This window comes from Pavona decussata, unplaced genomic scaffold (genome assembly GCF_977016875.1).
Source record: "Pavona decussata unplaced genomic scaffold, jaPavDecu1.1 SCAFFOLD_254, whole genome shotgun sequence".
In the NCBI taxonomy this organism is placed as follows: Eukaryota; Metazoa; Cnidaria; class Anthozoa; order Scleractinia; family Agariciidae; genus Pavona; species Pavona decussata.
The window spans coordinates 7087065-7111113 of NW_028145657.1; the positions used below are offsets into that span (position 1 = coordinate 7087065).

At 37.5% G+C, this 24049-nt stretch overlaps 1 protein-coding gene across 1 annotated transcript in view; it reads left to right on the plus strand.

Moving 5' to 3' along the window:
* LOC146456881 (exoskeleton protein RP43-like) overlaps nt 1-24049 on the plus strand; it is a gene marked incomplete at its 3' end in the record, with an annotated part of 34457 nt that overhangs the window by 2356 nt on the left and 8052 nt on the right. Inside the window, exons 2-8 of the mRNA XM_085092809.1 lie at nt 3277-3338; nt 3542-3698; nt 6372-6544; nt 7947-8103; nt 10333-10505; nt 12918-13074; nt 15350-15522. Coding sequence (XP_084948935.1) covers nt 3281-3338; nt 3542-3698; nt 6372-6544; nt 7947-8103; nt 10333-10505; nt 12918-13074; nt 15350-15522 — 1048 coding nt within the window. The remainder of the gene's footprint in view (nt 1-3276; nt 3339-3541; nt 3699-6371; nt 6545-7946; nt 8104-10332; nt 10506-12917; nt 13075-15349; nt 15523-24049) is intronic.

Genomic DNA, 24049 nt, shown 5'->3' on the forward strand with positions numbered 1-24049 from the left:
TGAGGTTTTTCTCTCAGAAAATCTCTCTTTGTAATAACGAAACCATACGAAAGGTTACGGAAAGAATCACAAAAATGTCCTGAAGTCAAGGTCTCAGTAATGAGATCTAGATTTCCTCAAACGGCAGGATCAGACGTCCGTTTTAGCTTTTTGAAATATGCACGTAAAGACAGGGACTCCAAATAACCATACTCTTGGAGCAAAAAGACCTAGCCAGATAAAACTGTTAGGTTTTAAAATCACAATGGCAACTTTCCGTCCACTTCTTGTGCTGCACCTTTTCTTCATCGGCGATGGTACAAGTTCACAATCACTATCATCACTCTCACTCTTTATGCAAATGTTATAAAATGTTAAGAATCCAGAAATACTTGTATCAGCTATTTTAGAGGAGGTTTTAAAGTTAAAAAAGGGTGATAGAGGGAGAGGGAGTTATAGTACTTTACCATGGTTTGCAGGATAGCTCATGAGAGAGACCAAAAAAGTTATTTAGAACATCGGGGGTGGGGGGGGGGGGGGATTTTAAAAATCGTAATAGCCCCCATCTGCATAAATTATGAACCCTCCCCAACCCCTCGTCCGTACTGTAAAATACGGATCCTCGTTTATTTCCGTTGATTTATGGCAAAGGGGAAAATACTCGGTCCATAACTCACTGTACGGATTTCGAACAAAAAAGTCAATAAACTCAAACTCGATTCTAGTACTAAATAACCTCTGCATAAAACGATAAGTAGTACCAAGCTGTAGCCAGCCATGAAAGCTGGATGTAAGATTATCTTGGTATTTGACACATTTTGACGTTGAACGACGTAACTTATTTAAGTTTGATTCGTAGATGTCATCTGATCTAAAAAAAATGTCTGCAAATGCATTTTAATGTCGCTGTTATTATTTTAATTGGCTACCTGTTTTTGTTATTTGCCGTTGAACTCATACGTGAGCATGTCCCGCACCTTACTTAAGACGTTTTTCTGGCTTCGCGTATAAGGTGTCGTTTTGTCGCCGCTAGTTAAGAATTGTTGACAAGCTTTTTTCGTGGGGTAAGTTAGCTGATCAACAATGTGAAAAAGTATTGCTCTCAGGTCAGGAGAACGCACAAGAATCTGTTATGTCGTGTTATCAGTATCTGGTAGCGGGAGCTGACTGGTCTTGCTCTCACGGAAGGCAAATTGTTTTCTTTGGCATCTTTGGTGTCTGCTATTTTGAGCTTTATTTCATGTACACTGACGGAAGAATATGCTGTATGGGAGTTTTCTTGTTTCGAATTTATTGCGATTTTTTGGACTGTTTTCGCTTATCGCTGAAAAAATATATTACTAAAGCGTATTTCTGTGTGTTTACTTTAATTTGCGTCGTTCGTTTTAACAAGAATTTATTTAAGTCACTAAAGAAGCTGGAACTACTTGTGGGCGATAAAGAGACTTATTTCCCTTTCCGCGTGACTAAGCCGTTCACAACCGTACCCTTAACTGAGTTGCTGTACAGATATGGCTGCAACTACAGATATAGTTCATCCCAATTTAACATACCCGTTGCCACTCAATGGAAAAATTATGCATGTTCATGGAGATATCTTTTAGTAAACTAATGTTCATTGCTGGATATTATACAAAATCGTTTAGTTGGCGGTCAAAAACAGCAGACTACGTCCATGAAAATACAGAACAAAGGCTATCAAAATTAAAAAAAAAAATAAAGAAAAAAATCACCATATTTTAAAGTCATACTTTTTGCAATCTTGCATCCAGTTATCGTAAACTAATAGTAACTAAGTTTTGTTTACTTGACGTGTAAAAGTCCAACTCGCATTTCCATCATTTCAGTGTTGCATTTAGCTATGGAACTGTAACATACAATTTTGGCTAAATTCATGGAGGAGAGGGGATAATGCTCATTGTGTATTTCATGAAACTGTCGACAAACCTATTTGGAACAAACGCTTTAATTGAAAATAATGGCACTGGAATTAAAAGAGAGATTTCGAATCACGTTTACGGCAAACAGCCGAAATGACCACGTGACCATGTTTACCCCACATTTGCCGCTCGTTGTTTGCCGTTAGTTGGTTAGTCTTAGTATTTCTTGTATATTGTATAATAATCATATTTTAATGAGGTGATTTGTTGTTATATGGGGTCTCTAGAACTCTTTTAGAAATCGTCCCTATGGCTATTTTTCTATATTTTCCTGATATTTTCCTTGTTGATTAATTAATTGATTGATAGTCATTAAATTGCAATAAACAAATAAAAAATTCTAAATCTCTCTAATATTTTGATCGCCTGTTGTTTTTCAATAGCAGGTAAAAAAATTGGGCCTCAAATTCTTTAAGAGGCTTCTATATAAACATTTTTTTGTTATCGTCGTAGAAACTGGCGCAGTGTCACTAATACATGGATGTTAAACTTTACGCGTGCGTGGTAAATTATTCCAAAGTGCCATACTTGCAGGGGTGCACTGGATGCTTGAAACGGTATCAGAAATGACGTAGGTCCTTGAGCCTTGTGTATAAATAACACGCACCACAACATCCCTGAAAAACAATCCGCGTGATGAGGAGTATTGCTGTCTGTATCAATGTTTGACTACAACGTGACACGATTGCGTTATTTTTAAGATCATGACAGAGCTTTTTCATTTCTTTCCTTTAAATTACGAAAATGAATGACTGAATGAATGAATGAATGAATGAATGAATGAGTGAGTGAGTGAGTGAGTGAGTGAGTGAGTGAGTGAGTGAGTGAGTGAGTGAGTGAGTGAGTGAGTGAGTGAGTGAGTGAGTGAGTGAGTGAGTGAGTGAGTGAGTGAGTGAGTGAGTGAGTGAGTGAGTGAGTGAGTGAGTGAGTGAGTGAGTGAGTGAGTGAGTGAGTGAGTGAGTGAGTGAGTGAGTGAGTGAGTGAGTGAGTGAGTGAGTGAGTGAGTGAGTGAGTGAGTGAGTGAGTGAGTGAGTGAATGAATGAATGAATGAATCCATTAAAAAGATTAACTGAGAAGAAGGATTTTTTTAATAGAAGGCCAAAAAGGGAGATGGATCGCAAATAATGCGTGAAGTACTTTAGGATACTTTACAAACCAATATGTTAACATTACACCCAGCAGCAGTGCGATGCAAAATAACGTAATACGATCCAGTAAAATCAATTATGACTTCAGCGCTACACAGGCTCATAAAGTATGCGGTTTTCTCTAAAATACGGTTGGAAATAGGCGACCAGCCCAAATTGTGTTTTTAAGAATAACATTTTCACATGATATTTTTAATCGTCTGGACAGGACCATGATGTTGGTATTTCTGGTCTCCCTCTTGATATGTGGCGGAAGTTGTCAAGGAGATGGTGAGCTAAACTCGTAACATTTCCTTAAATAAGTATGACTTTAGCCAACCAAAGAAAATTAACATCAATAACAACCAAAATGCTTGTCAAGAATAGTTTAAAAACACTAATTTAAATCTGTCTCAATTATCATAATATTTGGCGCAAATGTATGTCGCGTTGTTCATTTGTGGTGAAAAAAAACTTTACATTTGTTTTGACAGGATGTGGTTCAGTGGTAAACAATACTTTGGTGAGCCCCGGATATCCTAACAACTATCCACACGGAAAACGCTGTGTTTACAATGTTTCTATTCCACATGGGAAGGCGCTGAAAATTTACTTTGAAAGGTTTAACTTGGAAACGCATTCGTCTTGTGGGTAAGTAAAACAAAACCTAGCATCATTCGACTTGTTTAAAAGCAACCCGATAGGATATGTCGAAAAAATATGCATAATATACTGAGATTTTATCTAGAAATAAATGATAATTGAAGGTCAAAAAGTTTCTCATCAGCTAAGTTGCGAAAATTTCGTATCCCAGAATCATCATAAGTTGTTTATAGCGAAGATAATGTTTGTAAGTTAATTCTTCCTTTTCCGCTTTTATAAAGGTAAACAATATTATCACGCATATCCGAGCCGCACGACATTAAGAACCTAACACTTTTCACTAAATAAAGTTTAAGCTAAAGCCAAAGTTTGATTCTTTTGACAGTCCAAAACTGGTCTGGGTAGGGCATTTGAATAAAACAGAAAACCTCGGCTATGTTCAATTACCGTGCCTTAGCTTTAGTCGGGTCCTTCCTCCCCCGTGGCTTAACAAGGATCGATAGCTGCATTACTTTTGTTTCCATAGTTTCACAAATAACATACGTTGTTTGTTTTTCACTAGAAATGTTTCTGTTTACGATCACTTTTTCCACTTGTAAGAAAGTTGGCAGAGCGTCTGATTTTCAAAGTCAAGTTTTATTGTAATCTCCAAAACTGAGACAAGCAACAGGTGTTATAAGTAGACCGGATTTTCTCTGTTGATGTAACTCTGCGACTAGCAAATGTCAGGAATTTTTAGACGCTGGAATTGGTTTCCTACAGCTCAGTCCTATACCGGCGAGAATTCTTGTAAGGAAATTTCAGAAATTGCAGAGAATTGTCTTCCTCGCAAAATACATAGGGAATATGATGAAACTGTCAATGGACGAGTGGAGCTATGAAGATACATTTCGTTATCGACCTGAAAAACTTCAACCGGCCCCTTTCACGCCTTATTAATGTAAATTTATGCCTTTCCTCCTCGTCAAAGTATATATTTTCTCTGTAATCATTAGGCTGCAATTCCCGAACTCGTTCACTGGGCAATAACAAAGACACAGAAATAGAATTGATATGGAGTAAAATTGGCTAAGGGCAATGGCCCTAAGCCGTTTTAATGAATAATCGATTTTCTTTGAATCATCTAAATACATATCTAAATCACAAACATATTAAGCCCAGTAAAGGTGAAGGCAGAAAAACGCCATAAAAATTACTTAAAGCAAAGAAGAAAAGAGAACGGGGTAAGGGGAGGAGGAGGGAAAAGGTAAGATGCTCGCACGGCGAGTGTTTTCGAACGAATGACCGCGTGGTTGCAAGGTCATAAATACCTAACCCCAAAACAATGGATGGGGGGTTCAATACATTAATAAGAGTCACCCCAACCCCCCACCCTAGCATGTCCTCGCACGCGCTTCAACTCACGCATTCAGATTGATTACTTAAGATAACATGAAATAACATGATACATGAAATGATGGATCAGAGAATTAACCCGGCAGTTTTTGAAGTGTTATAGTCCTAGTCAGGGAATGAGAATAAGAAATAAAACCTTTGACCTCGGCGGGAATCGAATCCACTCCCTCTGAATTTGATCAACGGTACCGACGGAGCTACGAAGCTAGACAGACGCAAGTCTTGGGCAATTCTGGTAGTAATTGCAGGAATGTGAATTTGAAGGACACCGTGAATGCTGTGCCGCTTGCCAAATAATGACAAATGATGATCAGAGAATTAACTCTGCAGCGTTTGTTCCGGTGCTTAAACGAACCCACGAAATTTGTACTGAGTGCTAACCCTAGTAAGAAAATGGGCGATCGCGCCAAGAAAAGAAAGCATCTTCGACGTAGGCGATAAATGAAGCCACGACCTCCGATTATGGGCTGAGTTTACTGTTGGTTGTCGTCCTTACTCGAAGAGGTTTTTCTCCTGATACTTCGGTTTTCCCCTACCCTTAAAAAACAACATTTACGGATCACAATAGGACGTTGCATAAGTTGATCACGTGGTTGGATGCCACTTAGCAACACCCTTCTGGATAATAAGCAATCCAAGCATCCTTCCGTGTAACAAAGCTTCCAAGTGAAATGGAGGTAGCTTTCATGTGATGATTCATCCATCTAAAAGGGTTACCCGTGCAATATTTTTTACTATGTTTTTCATATGACAATGCCATTTTCATAGGCTGTATTTTTCTGAGCTAGCACAAGCACAGGTAGCCCAAGCTTTCAGTATAAGCGTTTATAAGACGTTTGTTTGACTTTCATAACGTCTCACGTTGTTATTTGAGTGTCACGATGAATGTTACGCAATGGTGTAAATTATAAGGGTTTTTATGGAATTTTGCAAACGTGTTTAGGATTCCAAAATAAAGAGCATAAATTGAACAAAAAATGCCTTACCTTGTCTCCTTAATACCTTGTCAGTGTTTGTGTGGCGTATTTTGGTCATTTCAGCGCGATTCAAATGGGTTCGCTGTTTCCTCTCGCTAGAGTCTTATAAACGCTCATAAAGCTTGGGCGACCTGTGGCACAAGTCGACAGAAATTGTTGCGTAAAAAGTCGCGAAAAAAGAAGAAAAACCGTAGTGAAATCATTTGTCAATTAGTCCAGGATCCACAAATTGAACTTTGGTGGAGCAGTTAGTCGATGATTTGTGTAGTACAAAAAAAACAGGGGCATTATGAATGACGTTGAAGTGTTGGTGAGCGTTTCATAAAAGGCATTTTCAATTTTCTTGCAGTTTTGACTATTTGAAGATAGCAGATGAAAACAGCACAGAAGTTCGTAAATACTGTGGTGTGCAGTCTGGGAAAGAAGTCCTTTTAATTGGAAAAAAAGCGGTGTTAACGTTCCACACGGATGATTCTTTATCAGAGAATGGATTCAGAATAGTCTTCACTTTTGTTCAACTTGGTAAGTGCAATGAAACAGATTAAACAAATTCCAAATGCGGATCAAATTAAACAGTCCGGTATAAAAATAAAAACAAGAATGCGGGAGAGTTCGTTGACAATTCTACGATCTCTCAGTGGTAAGATCATCCTAGCAGAGGAGCAACCTGTCTTCTAAGGCTTGGCGTTGGCGGAGGGGGAATCCCCCTTCCTCTCCGTAACTTCGAACGTATAAAAGCTATATGTCTACGGTAGTCCAAAGATGCTTCCATTGAGGTTCACAACGGGAAGCGATGACGTTAAATGAGAACAGCATTACATCACAATTCCAAAATGGCGGTCATCTTCGATTTCTTGATTTCCAAAACACATCATAAAAACACCACACCTGACAAGAAGTAATCAATCAAAATCAAACGAAGTATACATAAATGATATAAGACCATATAATTTACTGTAAGAAATTTAAAATTTAGTTAATTAGTGTACATAAAAAGCAGGCACCTTCCAATTTTTGAGAAACCTGACTGTCAAAAATAGGTTTTTATGGTAACATCAAAGTCACTAAACCCTGAGCAAGCATACGAAATTGAATTTCCGAAAAAAATTGCGTATGGTGTTTTCAAAGTCGATACGAGCAGAAATACCCCACAACCCGTTCCACTCCCCTGTACATGGTCTACACAGTTATAATTTTTTTCATATGTTGAAATTCAATACCCCCCAGTTACTAGAAGAAGGTAGATTTATAAAGTCTTACAAAAGCTCTCTTTTACTCAGTAATATAATGTGCCGATTAATTTGAGCCTTCAACATCTTACCCCGGGCATTTGACCGTGTATGATGGGGTAGGGGGGGGGGGTGTATCGTCCCCGGGGAGAGGGGAAATTGATTTGGTTGGGGAATTTGAACTTGATGTCTCTTTTGGTCGAGAAGTTGATGAGTTTTTTTTTTTTTTTTTTTTTTTTGTTGATGGCAGCATCCGCCTTTCTGAACAAATGGCTCACTCGAGAGGGCTTTAAACTACATACTTTCTGGAGGCCTTTTTTTAATATATCTCTGTCTGCAAAGCAGGAATAGTGATTTAAATTGAAACTGAAAATTTGCCCTCGAGGAGATTCCCTAGAACACTTAAAAGTAGGGCATTTGAATGCTTTTTAGCCCTAGAAGGGGAATATTTGAACAACCTACTCTTCAAAAAAAAAAAATAATAATAATAATAAAATAAAAAAAATAATAATAAAATGCCTGGTGGGTGTTCCGGGGAGATCTTGCCGTTTCCAGTTGTTTGGTGCATAAGTTTAATAATGCATTCCTTCCTAATAATCAAAGTTTTGTACCCGTTTTATGTAACGTCTGTGTAGTGAAAAAAATAACAAAAATCAATAAATTTGTAGCGAGGAAGTCTCAATTTGTTTTATCAGGATGTGGTTCAATGATCAACAAGACCCTTGAAAGCCCCGGATATCCTAACAACTATCCTAACAAAATGGACTGCGCCGATAAAGTTTTTATTCCACATGGCAAGGCGCTGAAAATTTACTTTCAACTGTTCAACTTGGAGCTAAGTTCTTCTTGTGGGTAGGTATAACGAAGAAAAATAATTAAAAAAAAAATACAAAATAAAGTGACAAATTATTTGCAATATTCAGTTTTCAGGCTTCAAATATGAACTTCCTAGGGAATATGGAACTTAGTTTGCTTTGTGAGCCTTGCGACAGTGTCCGGCTCGGAGGAATTTTTGTTTTTGTTTTTTGTTTTTTGTTGTTTATCGGTCCTTCTCCGCGTGACTGATATAAGTTTCAATCCTGTTTAATTATCAGTTATATTTTTGTGAGGGAAAATAAGGGGGCAGAGAGGGAAACACCCGATCTCGCTCTTGGGATACGAGAAATTCACTCAATTTATATTTAGAGTTTCCGTAAACAGAAGTCTTTTTATCTTGGGATCCTCAAACACGAGCCAGATGACATCAGTACTTTGAGCAAAAATTCAAAACTGTATTTTGTGTAAGGAAGCATTTCGCTGCAACGCTTACGCAAATAAATAATAAAATAAAATAAATAATTAACCCGCAGGCTAAGTTCTTATATATTCACGTATGTAAACGTGAGCAACAGAGAGTCATGAGATCTGATTACGCGTCCGATGAAAACTCTATTACAAAAACAGAGGCTGAAAATGGTCGCAAGATATCATGAATCTCTGTATTTAATCGCCTTCCTTTACTTCAATCAACAAATGCCATTAACCAGGTCAACTTATTTATAACCCGAATTATCGTCAAGTTTTACTTATCTACGCCCCGTAAAGGTTTCTTAATGCGTAAAAGTTGGACCAAAAGTAAACATTTCTATTTTTTTAATGCAAATCTTTATTGGAAATAACAAGATTACAATTTGTAGTTTTACATTTAAAAAATAAAGTTACAAATATCTCTGGGAGTGCTGACACATAGAAAAGTAAACATTTGAGCGGTGCGGCAAGGGGAACAGAAATGGCGTGACCTGACATCTTGTTAACGTAGACGGGCATACACAAAAGCGACATCAGATTTGCACTAAGTTATTTGCCAAACAGACTTCTCTTGTTTTCGCTTGTTTCGAATGGCATCCAAAAAAGTTTTTTCTGCCATCCCGTTTGGAAAAATTCGGGGAGTCGAGACGATTAACAATCTCGGTCGTGCCACGCGTAATTACAGTCAACCCAGGTCACGCGTGAACGATATTTTTGAAATTTGAACGGAGTCTTGAAATTTACATGTCAGTTTTGAAAATCGCCAACGAGATTTCAGAGTTCCCGTATAGATTTCCATAGCTTATTGACGGTATAAAGCTATGAATTTCATTACATTGCAAAATTAAATATTTCAAGAATAGCAATTGTTTCCCAGGTATTTTGAATCTTTTTCTCAGTTAATGCGTCTTTTTTTGAACGATTTCCAGAGAAATCTCCAACATTCCATTCACACGTCGGACATTACTAAGAGAAATTCGAATGTTCATTTCATTCTTGGAAATACTGTTCACGCGTGACCTGGGTTGACTGTAAGTCTCTTGCGAGCTGCAAAGAACGAATCGATCGGCCTTTTCATACTGCATAGTACATCTAATGTTTAGCGTGTATACAGCTATTTCATAAACGTTGTCGGATTAAAAAAGCTAAAAGACAAGACCGCAATGTTTTGTGGGATTTTTTTATGAATAATTTCATGAAAATCATCCCTGCACGCGCAGGTCATTGTACTGCTAATTACAACCTATTGTTTTCTTCAGGCATGGCTGATTTTGATGAATTTATTCATAAAAATCCCACGTAAACTTTCGGTCTTGTCTTTTAGCTTTATGCTTTGTACCGACAACGTTAATTGAAATAGCTGTATCCGGCTGCAATGAAACCAAGAGTGAGTTACAGGGTTCGGTTTCATTGATAGTAACGATGATGCCATCAGATTCCCTTTAATGTCATTCCAAGAGTGTCACAAATCTTTCGGCTGCAAACAATCCTCACCGCTCTAACAAAGTCCAAAGACTGATCGATGCAGCTTGTCAAATGTCATAACCTGTCCGACTCGGATGATGGGTTGGTTCTAAGAGAAAAAAGGGGGCGTTAAAGTGCACTTTAAGGGTCGCACTGAATTAAACTTTGGAAGGATTATTCAATAAAATATTAACTTGTGATTTAAGCGGCTAAAAAGGACAAAGGGTTTATGATTCTATAAATTGAATTATTTTCAAAAAAGGAGCGATTTAACTTAAAAGTGTTCGGATGAAACACTTTCACTAACTTTCTACTCAAATGTTCTTGCAGATCGGATTATTTCAAAATAATAGATGACAATAACGTGCTTGTCGGCAAATACTGTGGTGATCAGTCTGGAAAAGAAGTCTTTGTATTTGGAAAGTACGCGGTGATAACATTCCACTCGGAGTCTTCCACTCAAGAAAGAGGATTTCGGATGTTCTTCACTTTTATTCAACTTAGTAAGTATAATTGGACAGCTTAACAGGCGTCAAGGATCGCAGATATCCTTATTTTCGTTTACGTAAAAGGAGTAATAATGAGAGCGAGACATGGTGATCCCAGTGGAAGCATCATCCTAGAAGCTAGCAACTTTGTTTATTGTTTCCAAGCATGAGGTTGATCCTTAATTTTTATAATGCCTTCTATCGAGCTTTCTTTTTACAATTTTAGGATTTAATTTTTTTTTTTAATTTGGAAATTGAAGTGTGGGCCAACTTTGTTTTCCGATTCCATCTGGATTATTGCCAAACACTTTATCATGAGCCTCTGTCTCAGGAGATATCGTGTTATAACAAATTATTGATGCTGTTTAAACTCGCTCAAAATGATAAGTTTGAATGCTTTTACAACAGAAGCAGAAGTCGTGTAAAAAAGCAAATTTGTTAGCTTATTTGCGTCATATGCAAATGAAGCTTTAAAAAAGGGCATTTCCATGCAAATATCATCTGTAAATAAATTCATAAAAAATTGTAGCTACGCATTGTTTTTGTGCAAAAGCACCGATCTTGAACAGATATGACATTTACCATCATTGCTATGGGTAGCAAATCTTTTTTCAAAATCGATCTTTGCTCTAATCAGACTAAGGCTAGTTTGTGTAAATGTGGATTTGCTTCTGATTTGCTATAGTTTTGTCACTTTACTTCACTTCACTTCACTTCACTTCACTTCACGTCACTTCACTTCACTTCACTTCACTTCACGTCACTTCTCTTCACTTCACTTCACTTCACTTCACTTCACTTTACTGTACTTTACTTTACTTTTCTGTACTTTACTGTACTTTACTTTACTTCACTTCACTTCACTTCACTTCACTTCACTTCACGTCACTTCACTTCACTTCACTTCACTTCACTTCACGTCACTTCTCTTCACTTCACTTCACTTCACTTCACTTCACTTTACTGTACTTTACTTTACTTTACTGTACTTTACTGTACTTTACTTTACTTCACTTCACTTCACTTCACTTCACTTCACTTCACTTCACTTCACTTGGCTTGGCTTGGCTTGGCTTGGCTTTACTTTACTTTACTTTACTTTACTTTACTTTACTTTACTTTACTTTACTTTACTTTACTTTACTTTACTTTACTTTACTTTACTTTACTTTACTTTACTTTACTTTACTTTACTTTACTTTACTTTACTTTACTTTACTTTACTTTACTTTACTTTACTTTACTTTACTTTACTTTACTTTACTTTACTTTACTTTACTTTACTTTACTTTACTTTACTTTACCTTACTTTACTTTACTTTACTTTACTTACTGCACGTCACTGTACTTCACTTCACGTCACCTTTTAATACTTTATCTTCTTTTTTAAAATTTTGAAAAGCCGTTGTATGGGTGATTTGAGTTCAGTTCTGAAGGAACCAGGATTTCCTTTCTATCTTCATGCTTGGAAAAGCCTCAAGATCAAGAGACCAATAGAAGCTAATAGACTACCAATGGCAGACAGCCACAGAGAGTGGGTGGGGGGGGGGGGGGGGATGGAGTAAGGGCTCGAACACCGTAGGATTGAGAAACGAAGGACTTTGAGAAAGTCTTACTTTACCTAGATCAGAGCCTGAAAATTTAGACGGTATGCGTAAAAGTTTACATTAGGCGACATAGAGAAATATTATTTTAGCATGTGCATGGATTTCGTAACTATTGCGACATGCTTATTGAACAGGCAGGGGAAAGTAAAGGAAACGTATTTCTGGCTATTTCCCATTTTTTTCCCACTAATAAAAGTCACGTAGCCCTTAGAATGTTAACGGTCTTAGCCCTTTCTGTCAATATCCCACGCTTCGATCAAACTACTGACATCTTGGTTTGAAATGACGAGATTAATAGGGCCGCGAGTGGGATAAGAAAGGTGAGAAAAACGAAATACAACCTATCGAGGGTCTCCCTCCATATTTTTGGTGCTCTCCACAGATTGCCCTCGCCATGGGGCCATTTTGATCTTTTAATTCAAACAGGAGAACAAGGGACTGTAAACAGTTTTATACGTAGCCTTTACACTACTGTCTCGGCACCAGCAGCCAACTAATTTTATTCGGGCAAATTAACTTCAGCCCCTTTGAAAATAATGCGCCAGTCCTTGATGATTCAAATATATGTTTTTCGCATATTTCACTTCCATCTCTCCCCGTTGAAATTTTGCCTCTCCTATCAAGCAGATATTGAGCATTAAGTATAACATTCAGTAAAATATATACATTTTTTAATTTAAGCAACGAAAAATGAAACAAATTATTCTCAATCACGTAATAATTAATTTAGACCCATCGAAAGTGTCAGCCTATATGGCACATATTTCCGTCAGTATGTTTCATTTCTGGTGTCAGAAATGCTGTTCATTTACTTTAGCAGGATGTGCTTCAGTGGTAAACAATACATTGGAAAGCCCCTTTTATCCCAACAACTATCCACCCAAAATGGACTGTCTTTACAATGTTTCTATTCCACATGGCAAGGCGCTGAAAATTTACTTCCAAATGTTTGACTTGGAGCCGAGTTCTTCATGTAGGTAAGTAAAACGAAGGAAAGCACTTGAAAATAGATTATAATTGACAATTACGTATTTGATACTCAGGGCTCCTTTTGATAGCAGGTCAACTCGTTTGTGCTGCGTGACAGGGCCACCCTGAGTTTAATGAAATAAAGGTGTCTGCCTGTCTGCAATATTCATTTTGTTTCAACATGATTCAAAAATAATATTCCGAGGGAATGTGGTATTGAAGATTTATACCTCATTTAGTCATAGGGGTAGTGAGAAATAATGTTTATCCTTCGTTTGAGGAAGATTGTGTTGCCTTGCCGGAAAGTACCATAGGTTTATGACACAATAGCTGGCCACCCTAGGTCTGATCTCTTGCATGCGACCACCTCCTGTAAGCGATCACCTAGCCTACAAAAATTGGATGGTCGGTAACGGTTGGTTCAAAAGTATACTGAAGGATGGTAATTGGGGTGATAATATAAAGATAATCAGTCCATGTCCCCTGGGACTAAAATCAATTGCCACCCCAGGCTTTTCAGATTGACAGTTTTTTTTTTAATTTAACCCTTGTCCACGTGACTGATTTAAGCGATAAGATAAGTTCTAATCCTGTCTAATTATCAGTCACATCTTCGAGAGCGAAAATAAGGGGGCAGAGACGGAAACACCCGGTATAGCCCTTACGATACGTGAATTTCTCTCAATTTATATTTAGAATTTCCGCATACGGAAGTATATTTGCCTTGAGGTCCTCAAACACAACCGGGTGATCCGATGACTTCAGTACCTTGAGAGCAAAAATGGAAACTGTAGTCTCTGTAGCTAGCCTTTTGGGCCCAACGTTTACCCAAAGAATTAATAAAAGTAAAGAAAAAAACAAAAAACAATTAGACTCGCAGAAGGAGCAGGGACGCGGGGATGGGGGGTTAGAACATAATACAGGCTCAATTTGTAAGGCAATTGCAAATCCAATTTGTTGATTCACGTATATGAACCAGAGCGACAGAGGGTCATGACATCTTATAACACGTCCGATGAAAATCTGTTAAAAAATAGAAGCTGACAATGGTCACATATCGTGAATCTTGGCACTTAGTAACCTCCTTTACTTAAATCAACAAATCCCATTTACCCGGTGAATTTATTAATAACCCGAATTATCGTCAAGTTTTACTCCTCTACGTACCGTATAAGCTTTCTGCGTAAAAGTCGGACCGAAAGCGAACTTTTGAGCTGTTTGGCAAGGAAAACAGATATCGCGTTACCTGGCATCTTCCTAATATAGACGGGTTATACACAAAAGCGACATAATTTGCTCTGAACTCTTTGCGAAGCAGACGTCTCTTGTTTTCGCCTGTTGAAATTACATCCAAAATAGTTTTAAAAGATCTCGGTCGTGCGATGAGTATTTGAGTCTCTTGCGAGCTTCAAAGAACGAATCGGTCGGTCTTTTCATATACTGCATAGTACATCTAATGTTTAGCGTGTACAGTCGAACCCCTTTATTACGGACACCAAGGGGTAAACTGTCCCTAATAGAGAGGTGTCCGTATTAAAGAAGTGACCGTAAGGAGAGGTTCCACTGTATACCGGCTACAATGAAACCAAGATTGAGTTCTAGGGTTCAGTTTCATGGTAACGATGATGGCATCAGATTCGCTTTAACAATGCCATTCCAAAAGTGTAACAAATCTCTCGGCTGCGAACAGACAAGTCCTCGCCGCTCTAACGAAGTCCAAAGACACATGCATAAACTGTTCGATTCGGGCGATGGGTTAGTTCTGTTCTTGGCGCTGAATGGCCAGTGTTAATAAGAAAAAGTGGCCAAAAAGAGGGGGGCTGGGAAGTGCACTTAACGGGTCACGCCGAATTGAACTTTGGAAGGATTATCAAAAAAAATATATTAACTAGTGATTTGAACGGCTTAAAATGACAAAGGGTTTATGATTCTTTAAAGGCCCTCCTTTACCCAAGAGCCGTTGCGGTGGTTTGTTTTTGTTTTGAAATGCTGTATTGTCCAAACGCGTGATCTTATTGGCTGTGCGAGCTCAAGCGGTTCATACGGGTTTCCTCTACGACTTGGCTGGAAGGAAAGAATATTAGTGATCGCTTATTGCTTTCTCGTTCGACTCCCGCTCAAATAAAATGGGGAGTTTTCATATATGAAAACTGTTTCTCGGCGCGCAATACATCTTGGGTGAATGTGGGCCTTTAAATTAATTTATTTTCATAAAAGAAGCCATTTATCTTGAGAGTGTTCATGAAACATTTTCACTAACTTTATACTTAAATGTTCTTGCAGGTCGGATTATGTCAAAATAATAGATGACAATACCGAACTTGTCGGCAAATACTGTGGTGAGCAGTTTGGAAAAGAAGTCTTTGTATTTGGAAAACACGCGGTGATAACATTCCACTCGGATTCTTCCACTCAAAAAAGAGGATTTCGGATGTTCTTCACTTTTATTCAATTGAGTAAGTTTAATGGGACAAAATATTTGAGCCAACCTTTCTGCAGTCACTTGTGACTTTGCGAGTCTTCTTTCGACTCTTCTTTCTCTCTCACCGGTGAAAAATATCAAATAATCCTCCTCTGCCATTGCTAGTATTCAAGTATTAAGACTTATAATATAAATAAAAGTGAACACGAACACGATCAAAGCTATCCCACGAACTGTCAACTACGACAGAAAACATTGGGCAGGAAGCAGTTGTATCGTTATTTGTTGTTTTTTCTTTTATTGTTATATCCGGGTAAACGTCAGATTCACTTCCGTTCGGAATCTCATTCGTAAAAAAATTAAAATCGAAAATTCGATTTATCGTTTTCCAATGCCATACGAAAACGAAATAGAAAATTTAAATCCGTTTTAAATGCTATATAGAAGATCAAATTCCGTTCTCCAATGTCGTAGGAAAACAAAAGACGAAAAACGGAAATGGAAATTGGAATTCCCTTTTCCAAAGTGATAAAACAACGAAAACGAAAATAGAACTATGAATTCCGTTTCTCAATGTTGTAGGAAAACAGAAAACAACAATGAAAGTTGTATTTCATTTTTCGATCCCAAAGAAAAACGGTTGGCACTAAGGAGATTGGGAAAGCACTTCTTGTGTTATAATAAATTATTGACGCTTTGTAAATTCGCTCAAAATGACAAGTTTAAATGCTTTTAGAACAGAAGCAGAAGCCTTTACAAAAATCTTTAAAAAAGCGCATCTGCATGCACATTTGATCCATAAATAAGTTCTATAAAAAAATTGTACCTATGCATTGTGTTTGTGCAAAAGCAGAATTAAATCTTGAACAAATATGACATTTACCATCATCAATGATAACTTTTTTACAAAAAAGCTAAAACATTGATTTGTATTCCCTAAAGAAAGCACTTTAGGAGCTATGAAAGAGTTCCAATTGTAATTCACTGTAAGCAAACTGGTATTTGATGTTGTGCGCTTTGTTTGTTACGAGTGAAGACGCGGTCGATCGTAATTAAGTTTATGTTTCTAAAATACTAGAGATTTTAAAATATCAGAGCAAAAAACTCAGCGTGGAAGTCGCATTCTGATTATACTTAATGATGCATTGACAAACAATAACATCAGCTCTTTGGCCTATGTAGACACGCGCTCTTTTTAGTTGACCTTATTTACATTTTATACTCAGCGATTCTCTAACTTTTAGCTGAAAGGCGAGAATCTGTTATAGATCGCTGTCATTAAAGATGAGAGATAAACAAATCGGCAAATCCATGTATCCGTTTAGCGAACAAAATTTGTTTATTGATTATTCGTTAGTTTGCAGGATGGGAAGTTGTTTTTAAAACTCTCCATACTGTAGCGGCGCGTTGCGAGTCAATGTGATCATGGTGACTCATTTCTCTAGCCTCCCCAGGGAGCTTCCACAGGCCAGCAAAACAAAAGATAAAATATCTCACCTATTTCAAAGGGTTTGCGATCTTCGGAAACATGCTCTATTGTCGGAAATTGTTCGACAAAAGAGAGAACAATAGCGTGAATATATGAATACTTAACGACCCCAAAATTTGGGGTACACACTTAAATCGGCGTGACGTTGTAATGTGTAAAATCAATCCTTTCTCTTAAGGTTACCCTATACCTTTAAAGGTGTCTGGCGTTTAAGCGATGTAGCGCGTCTGGTTTAGGTATCTACAGTTTAAACTATATAAGGTAATCTTAAGCAAACTAAGCCAAATTTGCTTCAGATTTGCTGTAGTTTTGTCATCCATGTAAATCCATTGTTTTGTTCACTGAAATATTACTTTACATTACTTTACTTTGCTTTGCTTTGCTTTGCTTGCTTTGCTTTGCTTTGTTTTGCTTCGCTTCGCTTCGCTTCACTTCACTTCACTTCACTTCACTTCACTTCACTTCACTTCACTTCACTTCACTTTACTTTACTTTACTTTACTTTACTTTACTTCACTTTTGTTTACTTTACTTTACTATACTTTACTTCACTTCACTTCACTTCACTTCACCTCACTTCACTTCACTTCACTTCACCTCACTTCACTTCACTTCACTTCACTTCACTTCACCTCACTTCACCTCACTTCACTTCACTTCACTTCACCTCACTTCACCTCACTTCACTTCACTTCACTTCACCTCACTTCACCTCACTTCACTTCACTTCACTTCACTTCACTTCACCTCACTTCACCTCACTTCACCTCACTTCACTTCACTTCACTTCACCTCACTTCACCTCACTTCACTTCACTTCACTTCACTTCACTTCACCTCACTTCACTTCACTTCACCTCACTTTACTTCACTTTACTTCACTTCACTTCACCTCACTTTACTTCACTTCACTTCACTTCACTTCACCTCACTTCACTTCACTTCACCTCACTTTACTTCACTTTACTTCACTTCACTTCACTTGACTTCACTTGACTTCACTTTACTTGCCTTTTTTTCTCTTCACTTCACTTGACTTTACTTCACTTCGCTTCACTTCACTTTATTTTATCTTCTTTTTAAAAATTTGAAAATCCTTTCATGCTTTGAAAGGCCTCTTGGAATAAGCCTTATCAGACCAATGACAGGCAACCACAGAGAGGGGCTCGGGGGGTGGGGTAGAGTAAGGGCTCGAACGCCCTAGGATTGAGGAACGAAGGAGTTTGAGAAAGTCTTTCTCCACCTAGACGTAAGGAATACCTGCAGCTCCCTGTTTAAATATCGTGATTATTTTATTAGGAAGAATAACTTTTTTTAACGAAATTCCTTTTTGTTTTTGTTTTTTTTGTTTATGTTTTTTGGTTGCGTAGGAAATCGAGCTATTAAAACGATGCCTAACAGAAATCTTTTGGTATAAGAAAAGTGTATTATTTATTTAATTGGAAACTAACAGTAAGCAATGGTTAGGGAGTACCGGCAGAGATGTGCTTTGACAGATGTGATCTAAGTTGAACATAGCTTGGGAGAAATTGGCAGAATTAGCCTGTGTGGCTTTTATACTTTAAGCTGTTTGAAAAAGAAAAAGTCACCAGTGAAATGCATGATGCATGTTATGTACATGATTTGCCAATTTTCAAGAGCAAAATGTATTTGAAGCAGTTTGAAGGTTGTGGATAAATTTTAACTTATCTTCCTTAAAAATCAAAATCCTCCGCATGAACATTACTTTTTCACCTCTGAAATTTGTTTTAGTAATCAAAATAACTAGTTTGCAGCTACTGAAAACGATGTTTCCTCAGTGCCACATCTAATAATAATAATATATCCCACAAAGTGGGTAAAACGGTTCCCGGTTAAGCCCTTGTTATTTGTTTTTTACTTAAACCAGTTTAAAGTCTAGCTTTGTTTTATTCAATTTTCCGTATTCCTACAAGGCGACTACTGGAATGTTATTATTTTGGATATTGAAAACTTTATATTTATTTTCAAGAAGCTGAAACCACAAGGAACAAAAGGAAATGTACATGTAAACACAAAGGCATAGCAAGAATGCTAAACAAAGGAATGCCTGAAATAAAGCCCCAAGTGACTTCTGATAGACTGCTTAATTCTCCATCCAGTTTCCATTATACATGCTTGTGAATCAAAGGGAGCATTTGGTATTAGATCAGCAGTCATTTAACAAGTTTTTCCTTGGCTAGAAAAACTTGCTTGTGTACCTGGGGCTTTAGGCCCCTATCGCACGCACCCTTCAAAATATTGAAATTATATTAAAAATTTTGCAATATTCAAAATAATAAAATGGTGAAAGTAGCAAATCTGCCGGCAACGTATCTTCGTCTAACTTGAACAAGGCATTCACTCAAGAAGAGTTAAAGTGCCACTACAACGAAAATTTTTTACCTCTATTTTCGCCCTTTTCGTGTTTCAATCCATTTAATGAGTTCGTAATTGCAAAGATAGCTATTAATTAGTTTTATACAAACCTACTGATCCTGGGAATAAGTGGCCGAAAACCGTCGAAAACCCGTCCGCCATTACTCCGACTGCAAAGTGACGCCCGTGGTGATTCTAAAATGGTGGTTGCTTGTATGAGAACTTTGTGTGACGTCATACGCGCATCGAACATCGTGCGTTCCTTGCAAGAACTCAGTAAAACTCAGTAGTCGTAAGTCCTAAAGTAAGTGAATAGGCAAGATTATTTGTAAGATTCGCCATCCAGTTTGGTGAAAAGTGATCTAAAGGACAATTTTATCGAAAATCTTGGATTATAATTTCCTTGGCGGTGGATTTGGAGTCGTATGACTGCAAAGAACACGTTTCGAAGACACGCGAACAGCTCATTCAAGCCTGGGATTTACATGTAAAGCCGAAGAATAAACGAATTCACTTTGGCATTTGCTGAGCGACTGTATTGGAGGTAGACTTATGGTTATTTAATATTCTGGGTATGTTTTCTATTTGGGATTAGTAAACAGAACCTAATCTCTATTCGCAGAAGCGCTTGAGCAACAAATTATTGAATAGGATGGATAACTCCAGACCAATACGTACATGTTGACGTTATGTTGGTGGCGTGTATGGTGTTCGCAAGTATCAATCAAAGCTGCATAATGAGTCAAGAAAAAAAAAAGAACTGTTTACCTCGTTTTTTTATAGTTCAATAAAGCTTTGACAAAACTAAAATGATGTACAATTAACTTCAGTTGAAAAGTTGGTAGCTATAGCTGTATAGCTGTAATCTACAGAATATTAGTAATATTACAATACTACAGGGCTGTAATCTACCAGGTATTACCTGGTTAGATCCCTTCCTCATTCTACAACAACTTTCAAGCAATAAATGAAGTAATCACTAGGGGCCTAATATTTTAAAGCCACAGTCCAAGTAACATTCAGCAATAAATGGTTGTAAAGCCCTCCGGCAAATGCAGCTGGAAAACTAAAGATTAATAAGAAAGTTTAGGAGGACAGCTAAGGAGGAAACCTTAGTAGGCTTGCATCATATCTCACCTATTTTTGTTATTTCAATGACGTTTGTTCCTTGGCCAATGAAGATGTGTGAATCTGAGTGAAACCAGCAAACCAGCCTCTTGATCTCATTTAAAACTGACACTATAATTGTAATCATTTCACATGTTGAGCGTGAAGAGCCAGCATAACACTGTGCTGTAACAATATTGTGTATTTTCCCACAAAATCACACAATGTTCACAGACATAAAATTGAAATATAGTTATGAAAGAATGACCATCCTTTCCACAGATATACCTTAATTATTCTTGGAGATTCTACCATAAATGAGATTTAATGTCTTATTTCTTTGGTGTTTTAAATTAAGAGCCAAAATACTTTAACCTGAATTTTCACACAAACCACAGCTTATCTTTTGTTTTTGTTCAGCGACATGAACTTCATTTTAATTTTTTTCTATCTTGCAATTTTTATCTTACATGACTCCACAAACAGTTTCATGCTTTATACTTATACTATGTGTTTGTTGTTTTTTTCTATTCTGTTTAGCTTTTTCCTTCTGTCATATAGCCCTGGCTTTCTTATGTTGGATGTTGATATCTGTGGGTTTTTACTTTGGCCTTCAGAAAATAACCAGAACCAAGAACATGGCCAGCTTTAAATATCAAAGCCATTTTTTTATGCCAATGATACCACATATTTTACTTTATTTCATTTCATTATTATTATTTTTTTTTTTGGAGGGGAGGGGGGGCTTTTTTGTTTTGTTTTTGTTGTTGCTGTAATGACATAACACTCAAATCTCCCTCACTATGAACAAGCCAACAAAATATATAATTGGCCATCAGTAAACAATTTCCATAATCCATTCACTGTTTATATTAATGTGCTTGACCTATATCCAGGAGATTTTTTAGAAGACTCTCCTATCAGCTATGTTGGCAGTTTCTAGGATCAAATTTAAAGGTACGCCTTCTGCTGTTGCCCTCTCTGATAACCATTTTCAACAGTAAGAATACTCAGAGCACAAGAATGCATGCCATGATCCCACTGGCCAAAAACCTTCCCTGTATAAAGGTAAGTTTAACCTTGAAGTCAGAGGCCAGTCTTGCTGTCTACTCTCAACATGCCTGCAGCATTGTGGTCCTTGTTGACGTGGGTATGACAGCAACTTTTAAAAAAACCACACATGTACACACAGTCTGCATGCATTACCAGTACGTACTTGTCATATTGATATGATATCAATACTAAATATTGCAAAAATTTGCTGGTAGTTCTCCAACTCTCCCTTCCATTTATAAATTTGCACATTATGTACAATGTAAACCTTAGTGTAAGATCCTGGCCCATTCTTCTGGACAAGGTATCTTCTGTAACTGTGAAAAATGCCTTCATGCCTCCCTAAACTAACCCTTATAATACAGATCCCAACATTTTAAGGTTCAGGAAGTGTCGTTGACAGATCTTAACTAAAAGCTATGTGAAATTTACTATAGCATTATTTACCATGGGTAGTCCTATTTACCATGGTGTGCTCAGGTGACCTTGTTGACGCCTTTGTACCGTCTCTGGTATATACCAAAAAAGTGCAATACTTTTGTCAGAAATTTATTATGTTGTACAAAAAATGCTATAAAATTGGCTGTCCATGTAACAGACTTTGACAAGAAAACAAAAGAAGGCACAAATACAAAATTAATAATTCAAACACAAAGATGAAATTTACCAAGCACTGGTAGTTTTCCTCACTCTTTAGAATAGGGTATTGGACAAAATACTGTCTCATAATTTTGTCAGTTTGGTTCATTTGTTCTCTTTAGTACTTAAATTGTAGATATTATCTTGACTTGTCCCAGAAAATAACTTTCATGCATAATATTCACTGCAAGTCTGCACAAAGGTGCAGTCAAAGCATATTTACAAGTGATGTTTAAAAAGATTGCTCAACAATAGTATTATAATTAGTTAATAACACACACCAAATAGGATTGCCACAAGACCTTCTTGACTCACAGTAATCAGTGACGGTTACATTAGAGAATTTTGCAAGTTGGAGTGTCAGCAGGTCCACATCAGCTGGAAAGCTGCCTACAAATTTCTTCTGACCTGTACTTTCACATATCATGTGATTGTTTCAATATATGGAGATAATTTTTTTATGTCAATGCCACAATCAGTTTAACTACGATTGCTCATTTAATACAGATCAAAAATCTCGCCTTGCTGTGTATTCTACAGTCGGCATACAAGTCTTTCAGAAATGTGTGGGGTGCTTTGTACGAAGAGAGCATTCGAAAAACTCGAGGCAGTTGATTGTCAATATTATACCACAAGCAATTATTACTATTATTATTTTGAATAAAATCTGATAAAATGGAGTATCTGTGCACTTTTATTTTACCAAAGCATGACATTTATAGGAAGTAGACGTAATGAACACTAGACAAACAAAGCATTGCAATGAGCTATTAACAAAACATACACACCACCACTCCGCGCCACTTGCTTTCATTGCATGTATTCACGAAAACAGTTCATTTCCGATCAGTTATCTTGGCCTAATCGCTTCACTTAGTCCCTCGCTTTACCCTGGAAAAAGTAAGCATCGAGGCAGTAGCATTGTATGGCAGTCCTTGCGTTTGAGTTTCCCTCGAAGCAACTGTCGAAGTCGTCGAGAGGATATGTCTTTAGTACTTCGGTGCGATGTACAAAAAGAAGATTTTTCTGAAGAAGTTACCCCCTTTTGACGTATTTCAGAACCATAAATGTTCAATCAACCACCGGTAGGTTTCTTTCGGGTGCCCACAATACGTGTGCGCTGTAAAGACGGCCCTTGAGCCACTAAAATAAAAAGAAGTGGCCTCTTTCAACGAGATCGAACATTCGAAAGCAGGCCATGTTGTTGTGCGCGTATGACGTCATATTCCTGTCGGTGCAACTAGATCCAGCTCTCTATGTAGTTCACGGCCATTTGTCGTTCGGGTAATGGCGGTACAGCGAAGCTGAACTTCGCGTATAAAATAACTGGTTTTCTCGTTGGAACTTCGATGTAAAATTTGCGTGGTAAGTATTTATCACTTCAACTTTCCAAAGCTGAAGAAAAAAAGGGATGCAAAACTTTGATCGTAGTGGTACTTTAATAGAATCAAATAGTAAAAACATACCTCTATTGCCTTACTCTTGAGAAGAACTCCCATAACAGCAAAACTTCTCTGTTTCAGTAGAACAGATCCCGCAAGTGCTACACTTCCAAAAAGGTAGAGCTTTTCGTACTCTTGTTTGCAGCAGACGTCAGAAGGAAGAAATTAAAAAAACTGGAGCTCTCTCACGCCACTCAAAGCAAACGTTCTCCTAGTCGGACTTTTCCAGGTCCTCCGTTGCTGTTCTTCTTCGAAGCGAGGTGTGCCTTACCTGGTAAGTTTCCCCAAGGTTCGTCGAATTACATGTGGGAGTTAAAGTCAATTGAGGACGGAGCTGTTGCGGTTTACTCATGCGCTGAACTGGTGATAAAACTGCGTGTAACGTTGCAAGCTACTCGCAAGACATTGTTCAAACGTTGAAGGTTCGCCGAGCGAGAAAGAGAGCACACACACAA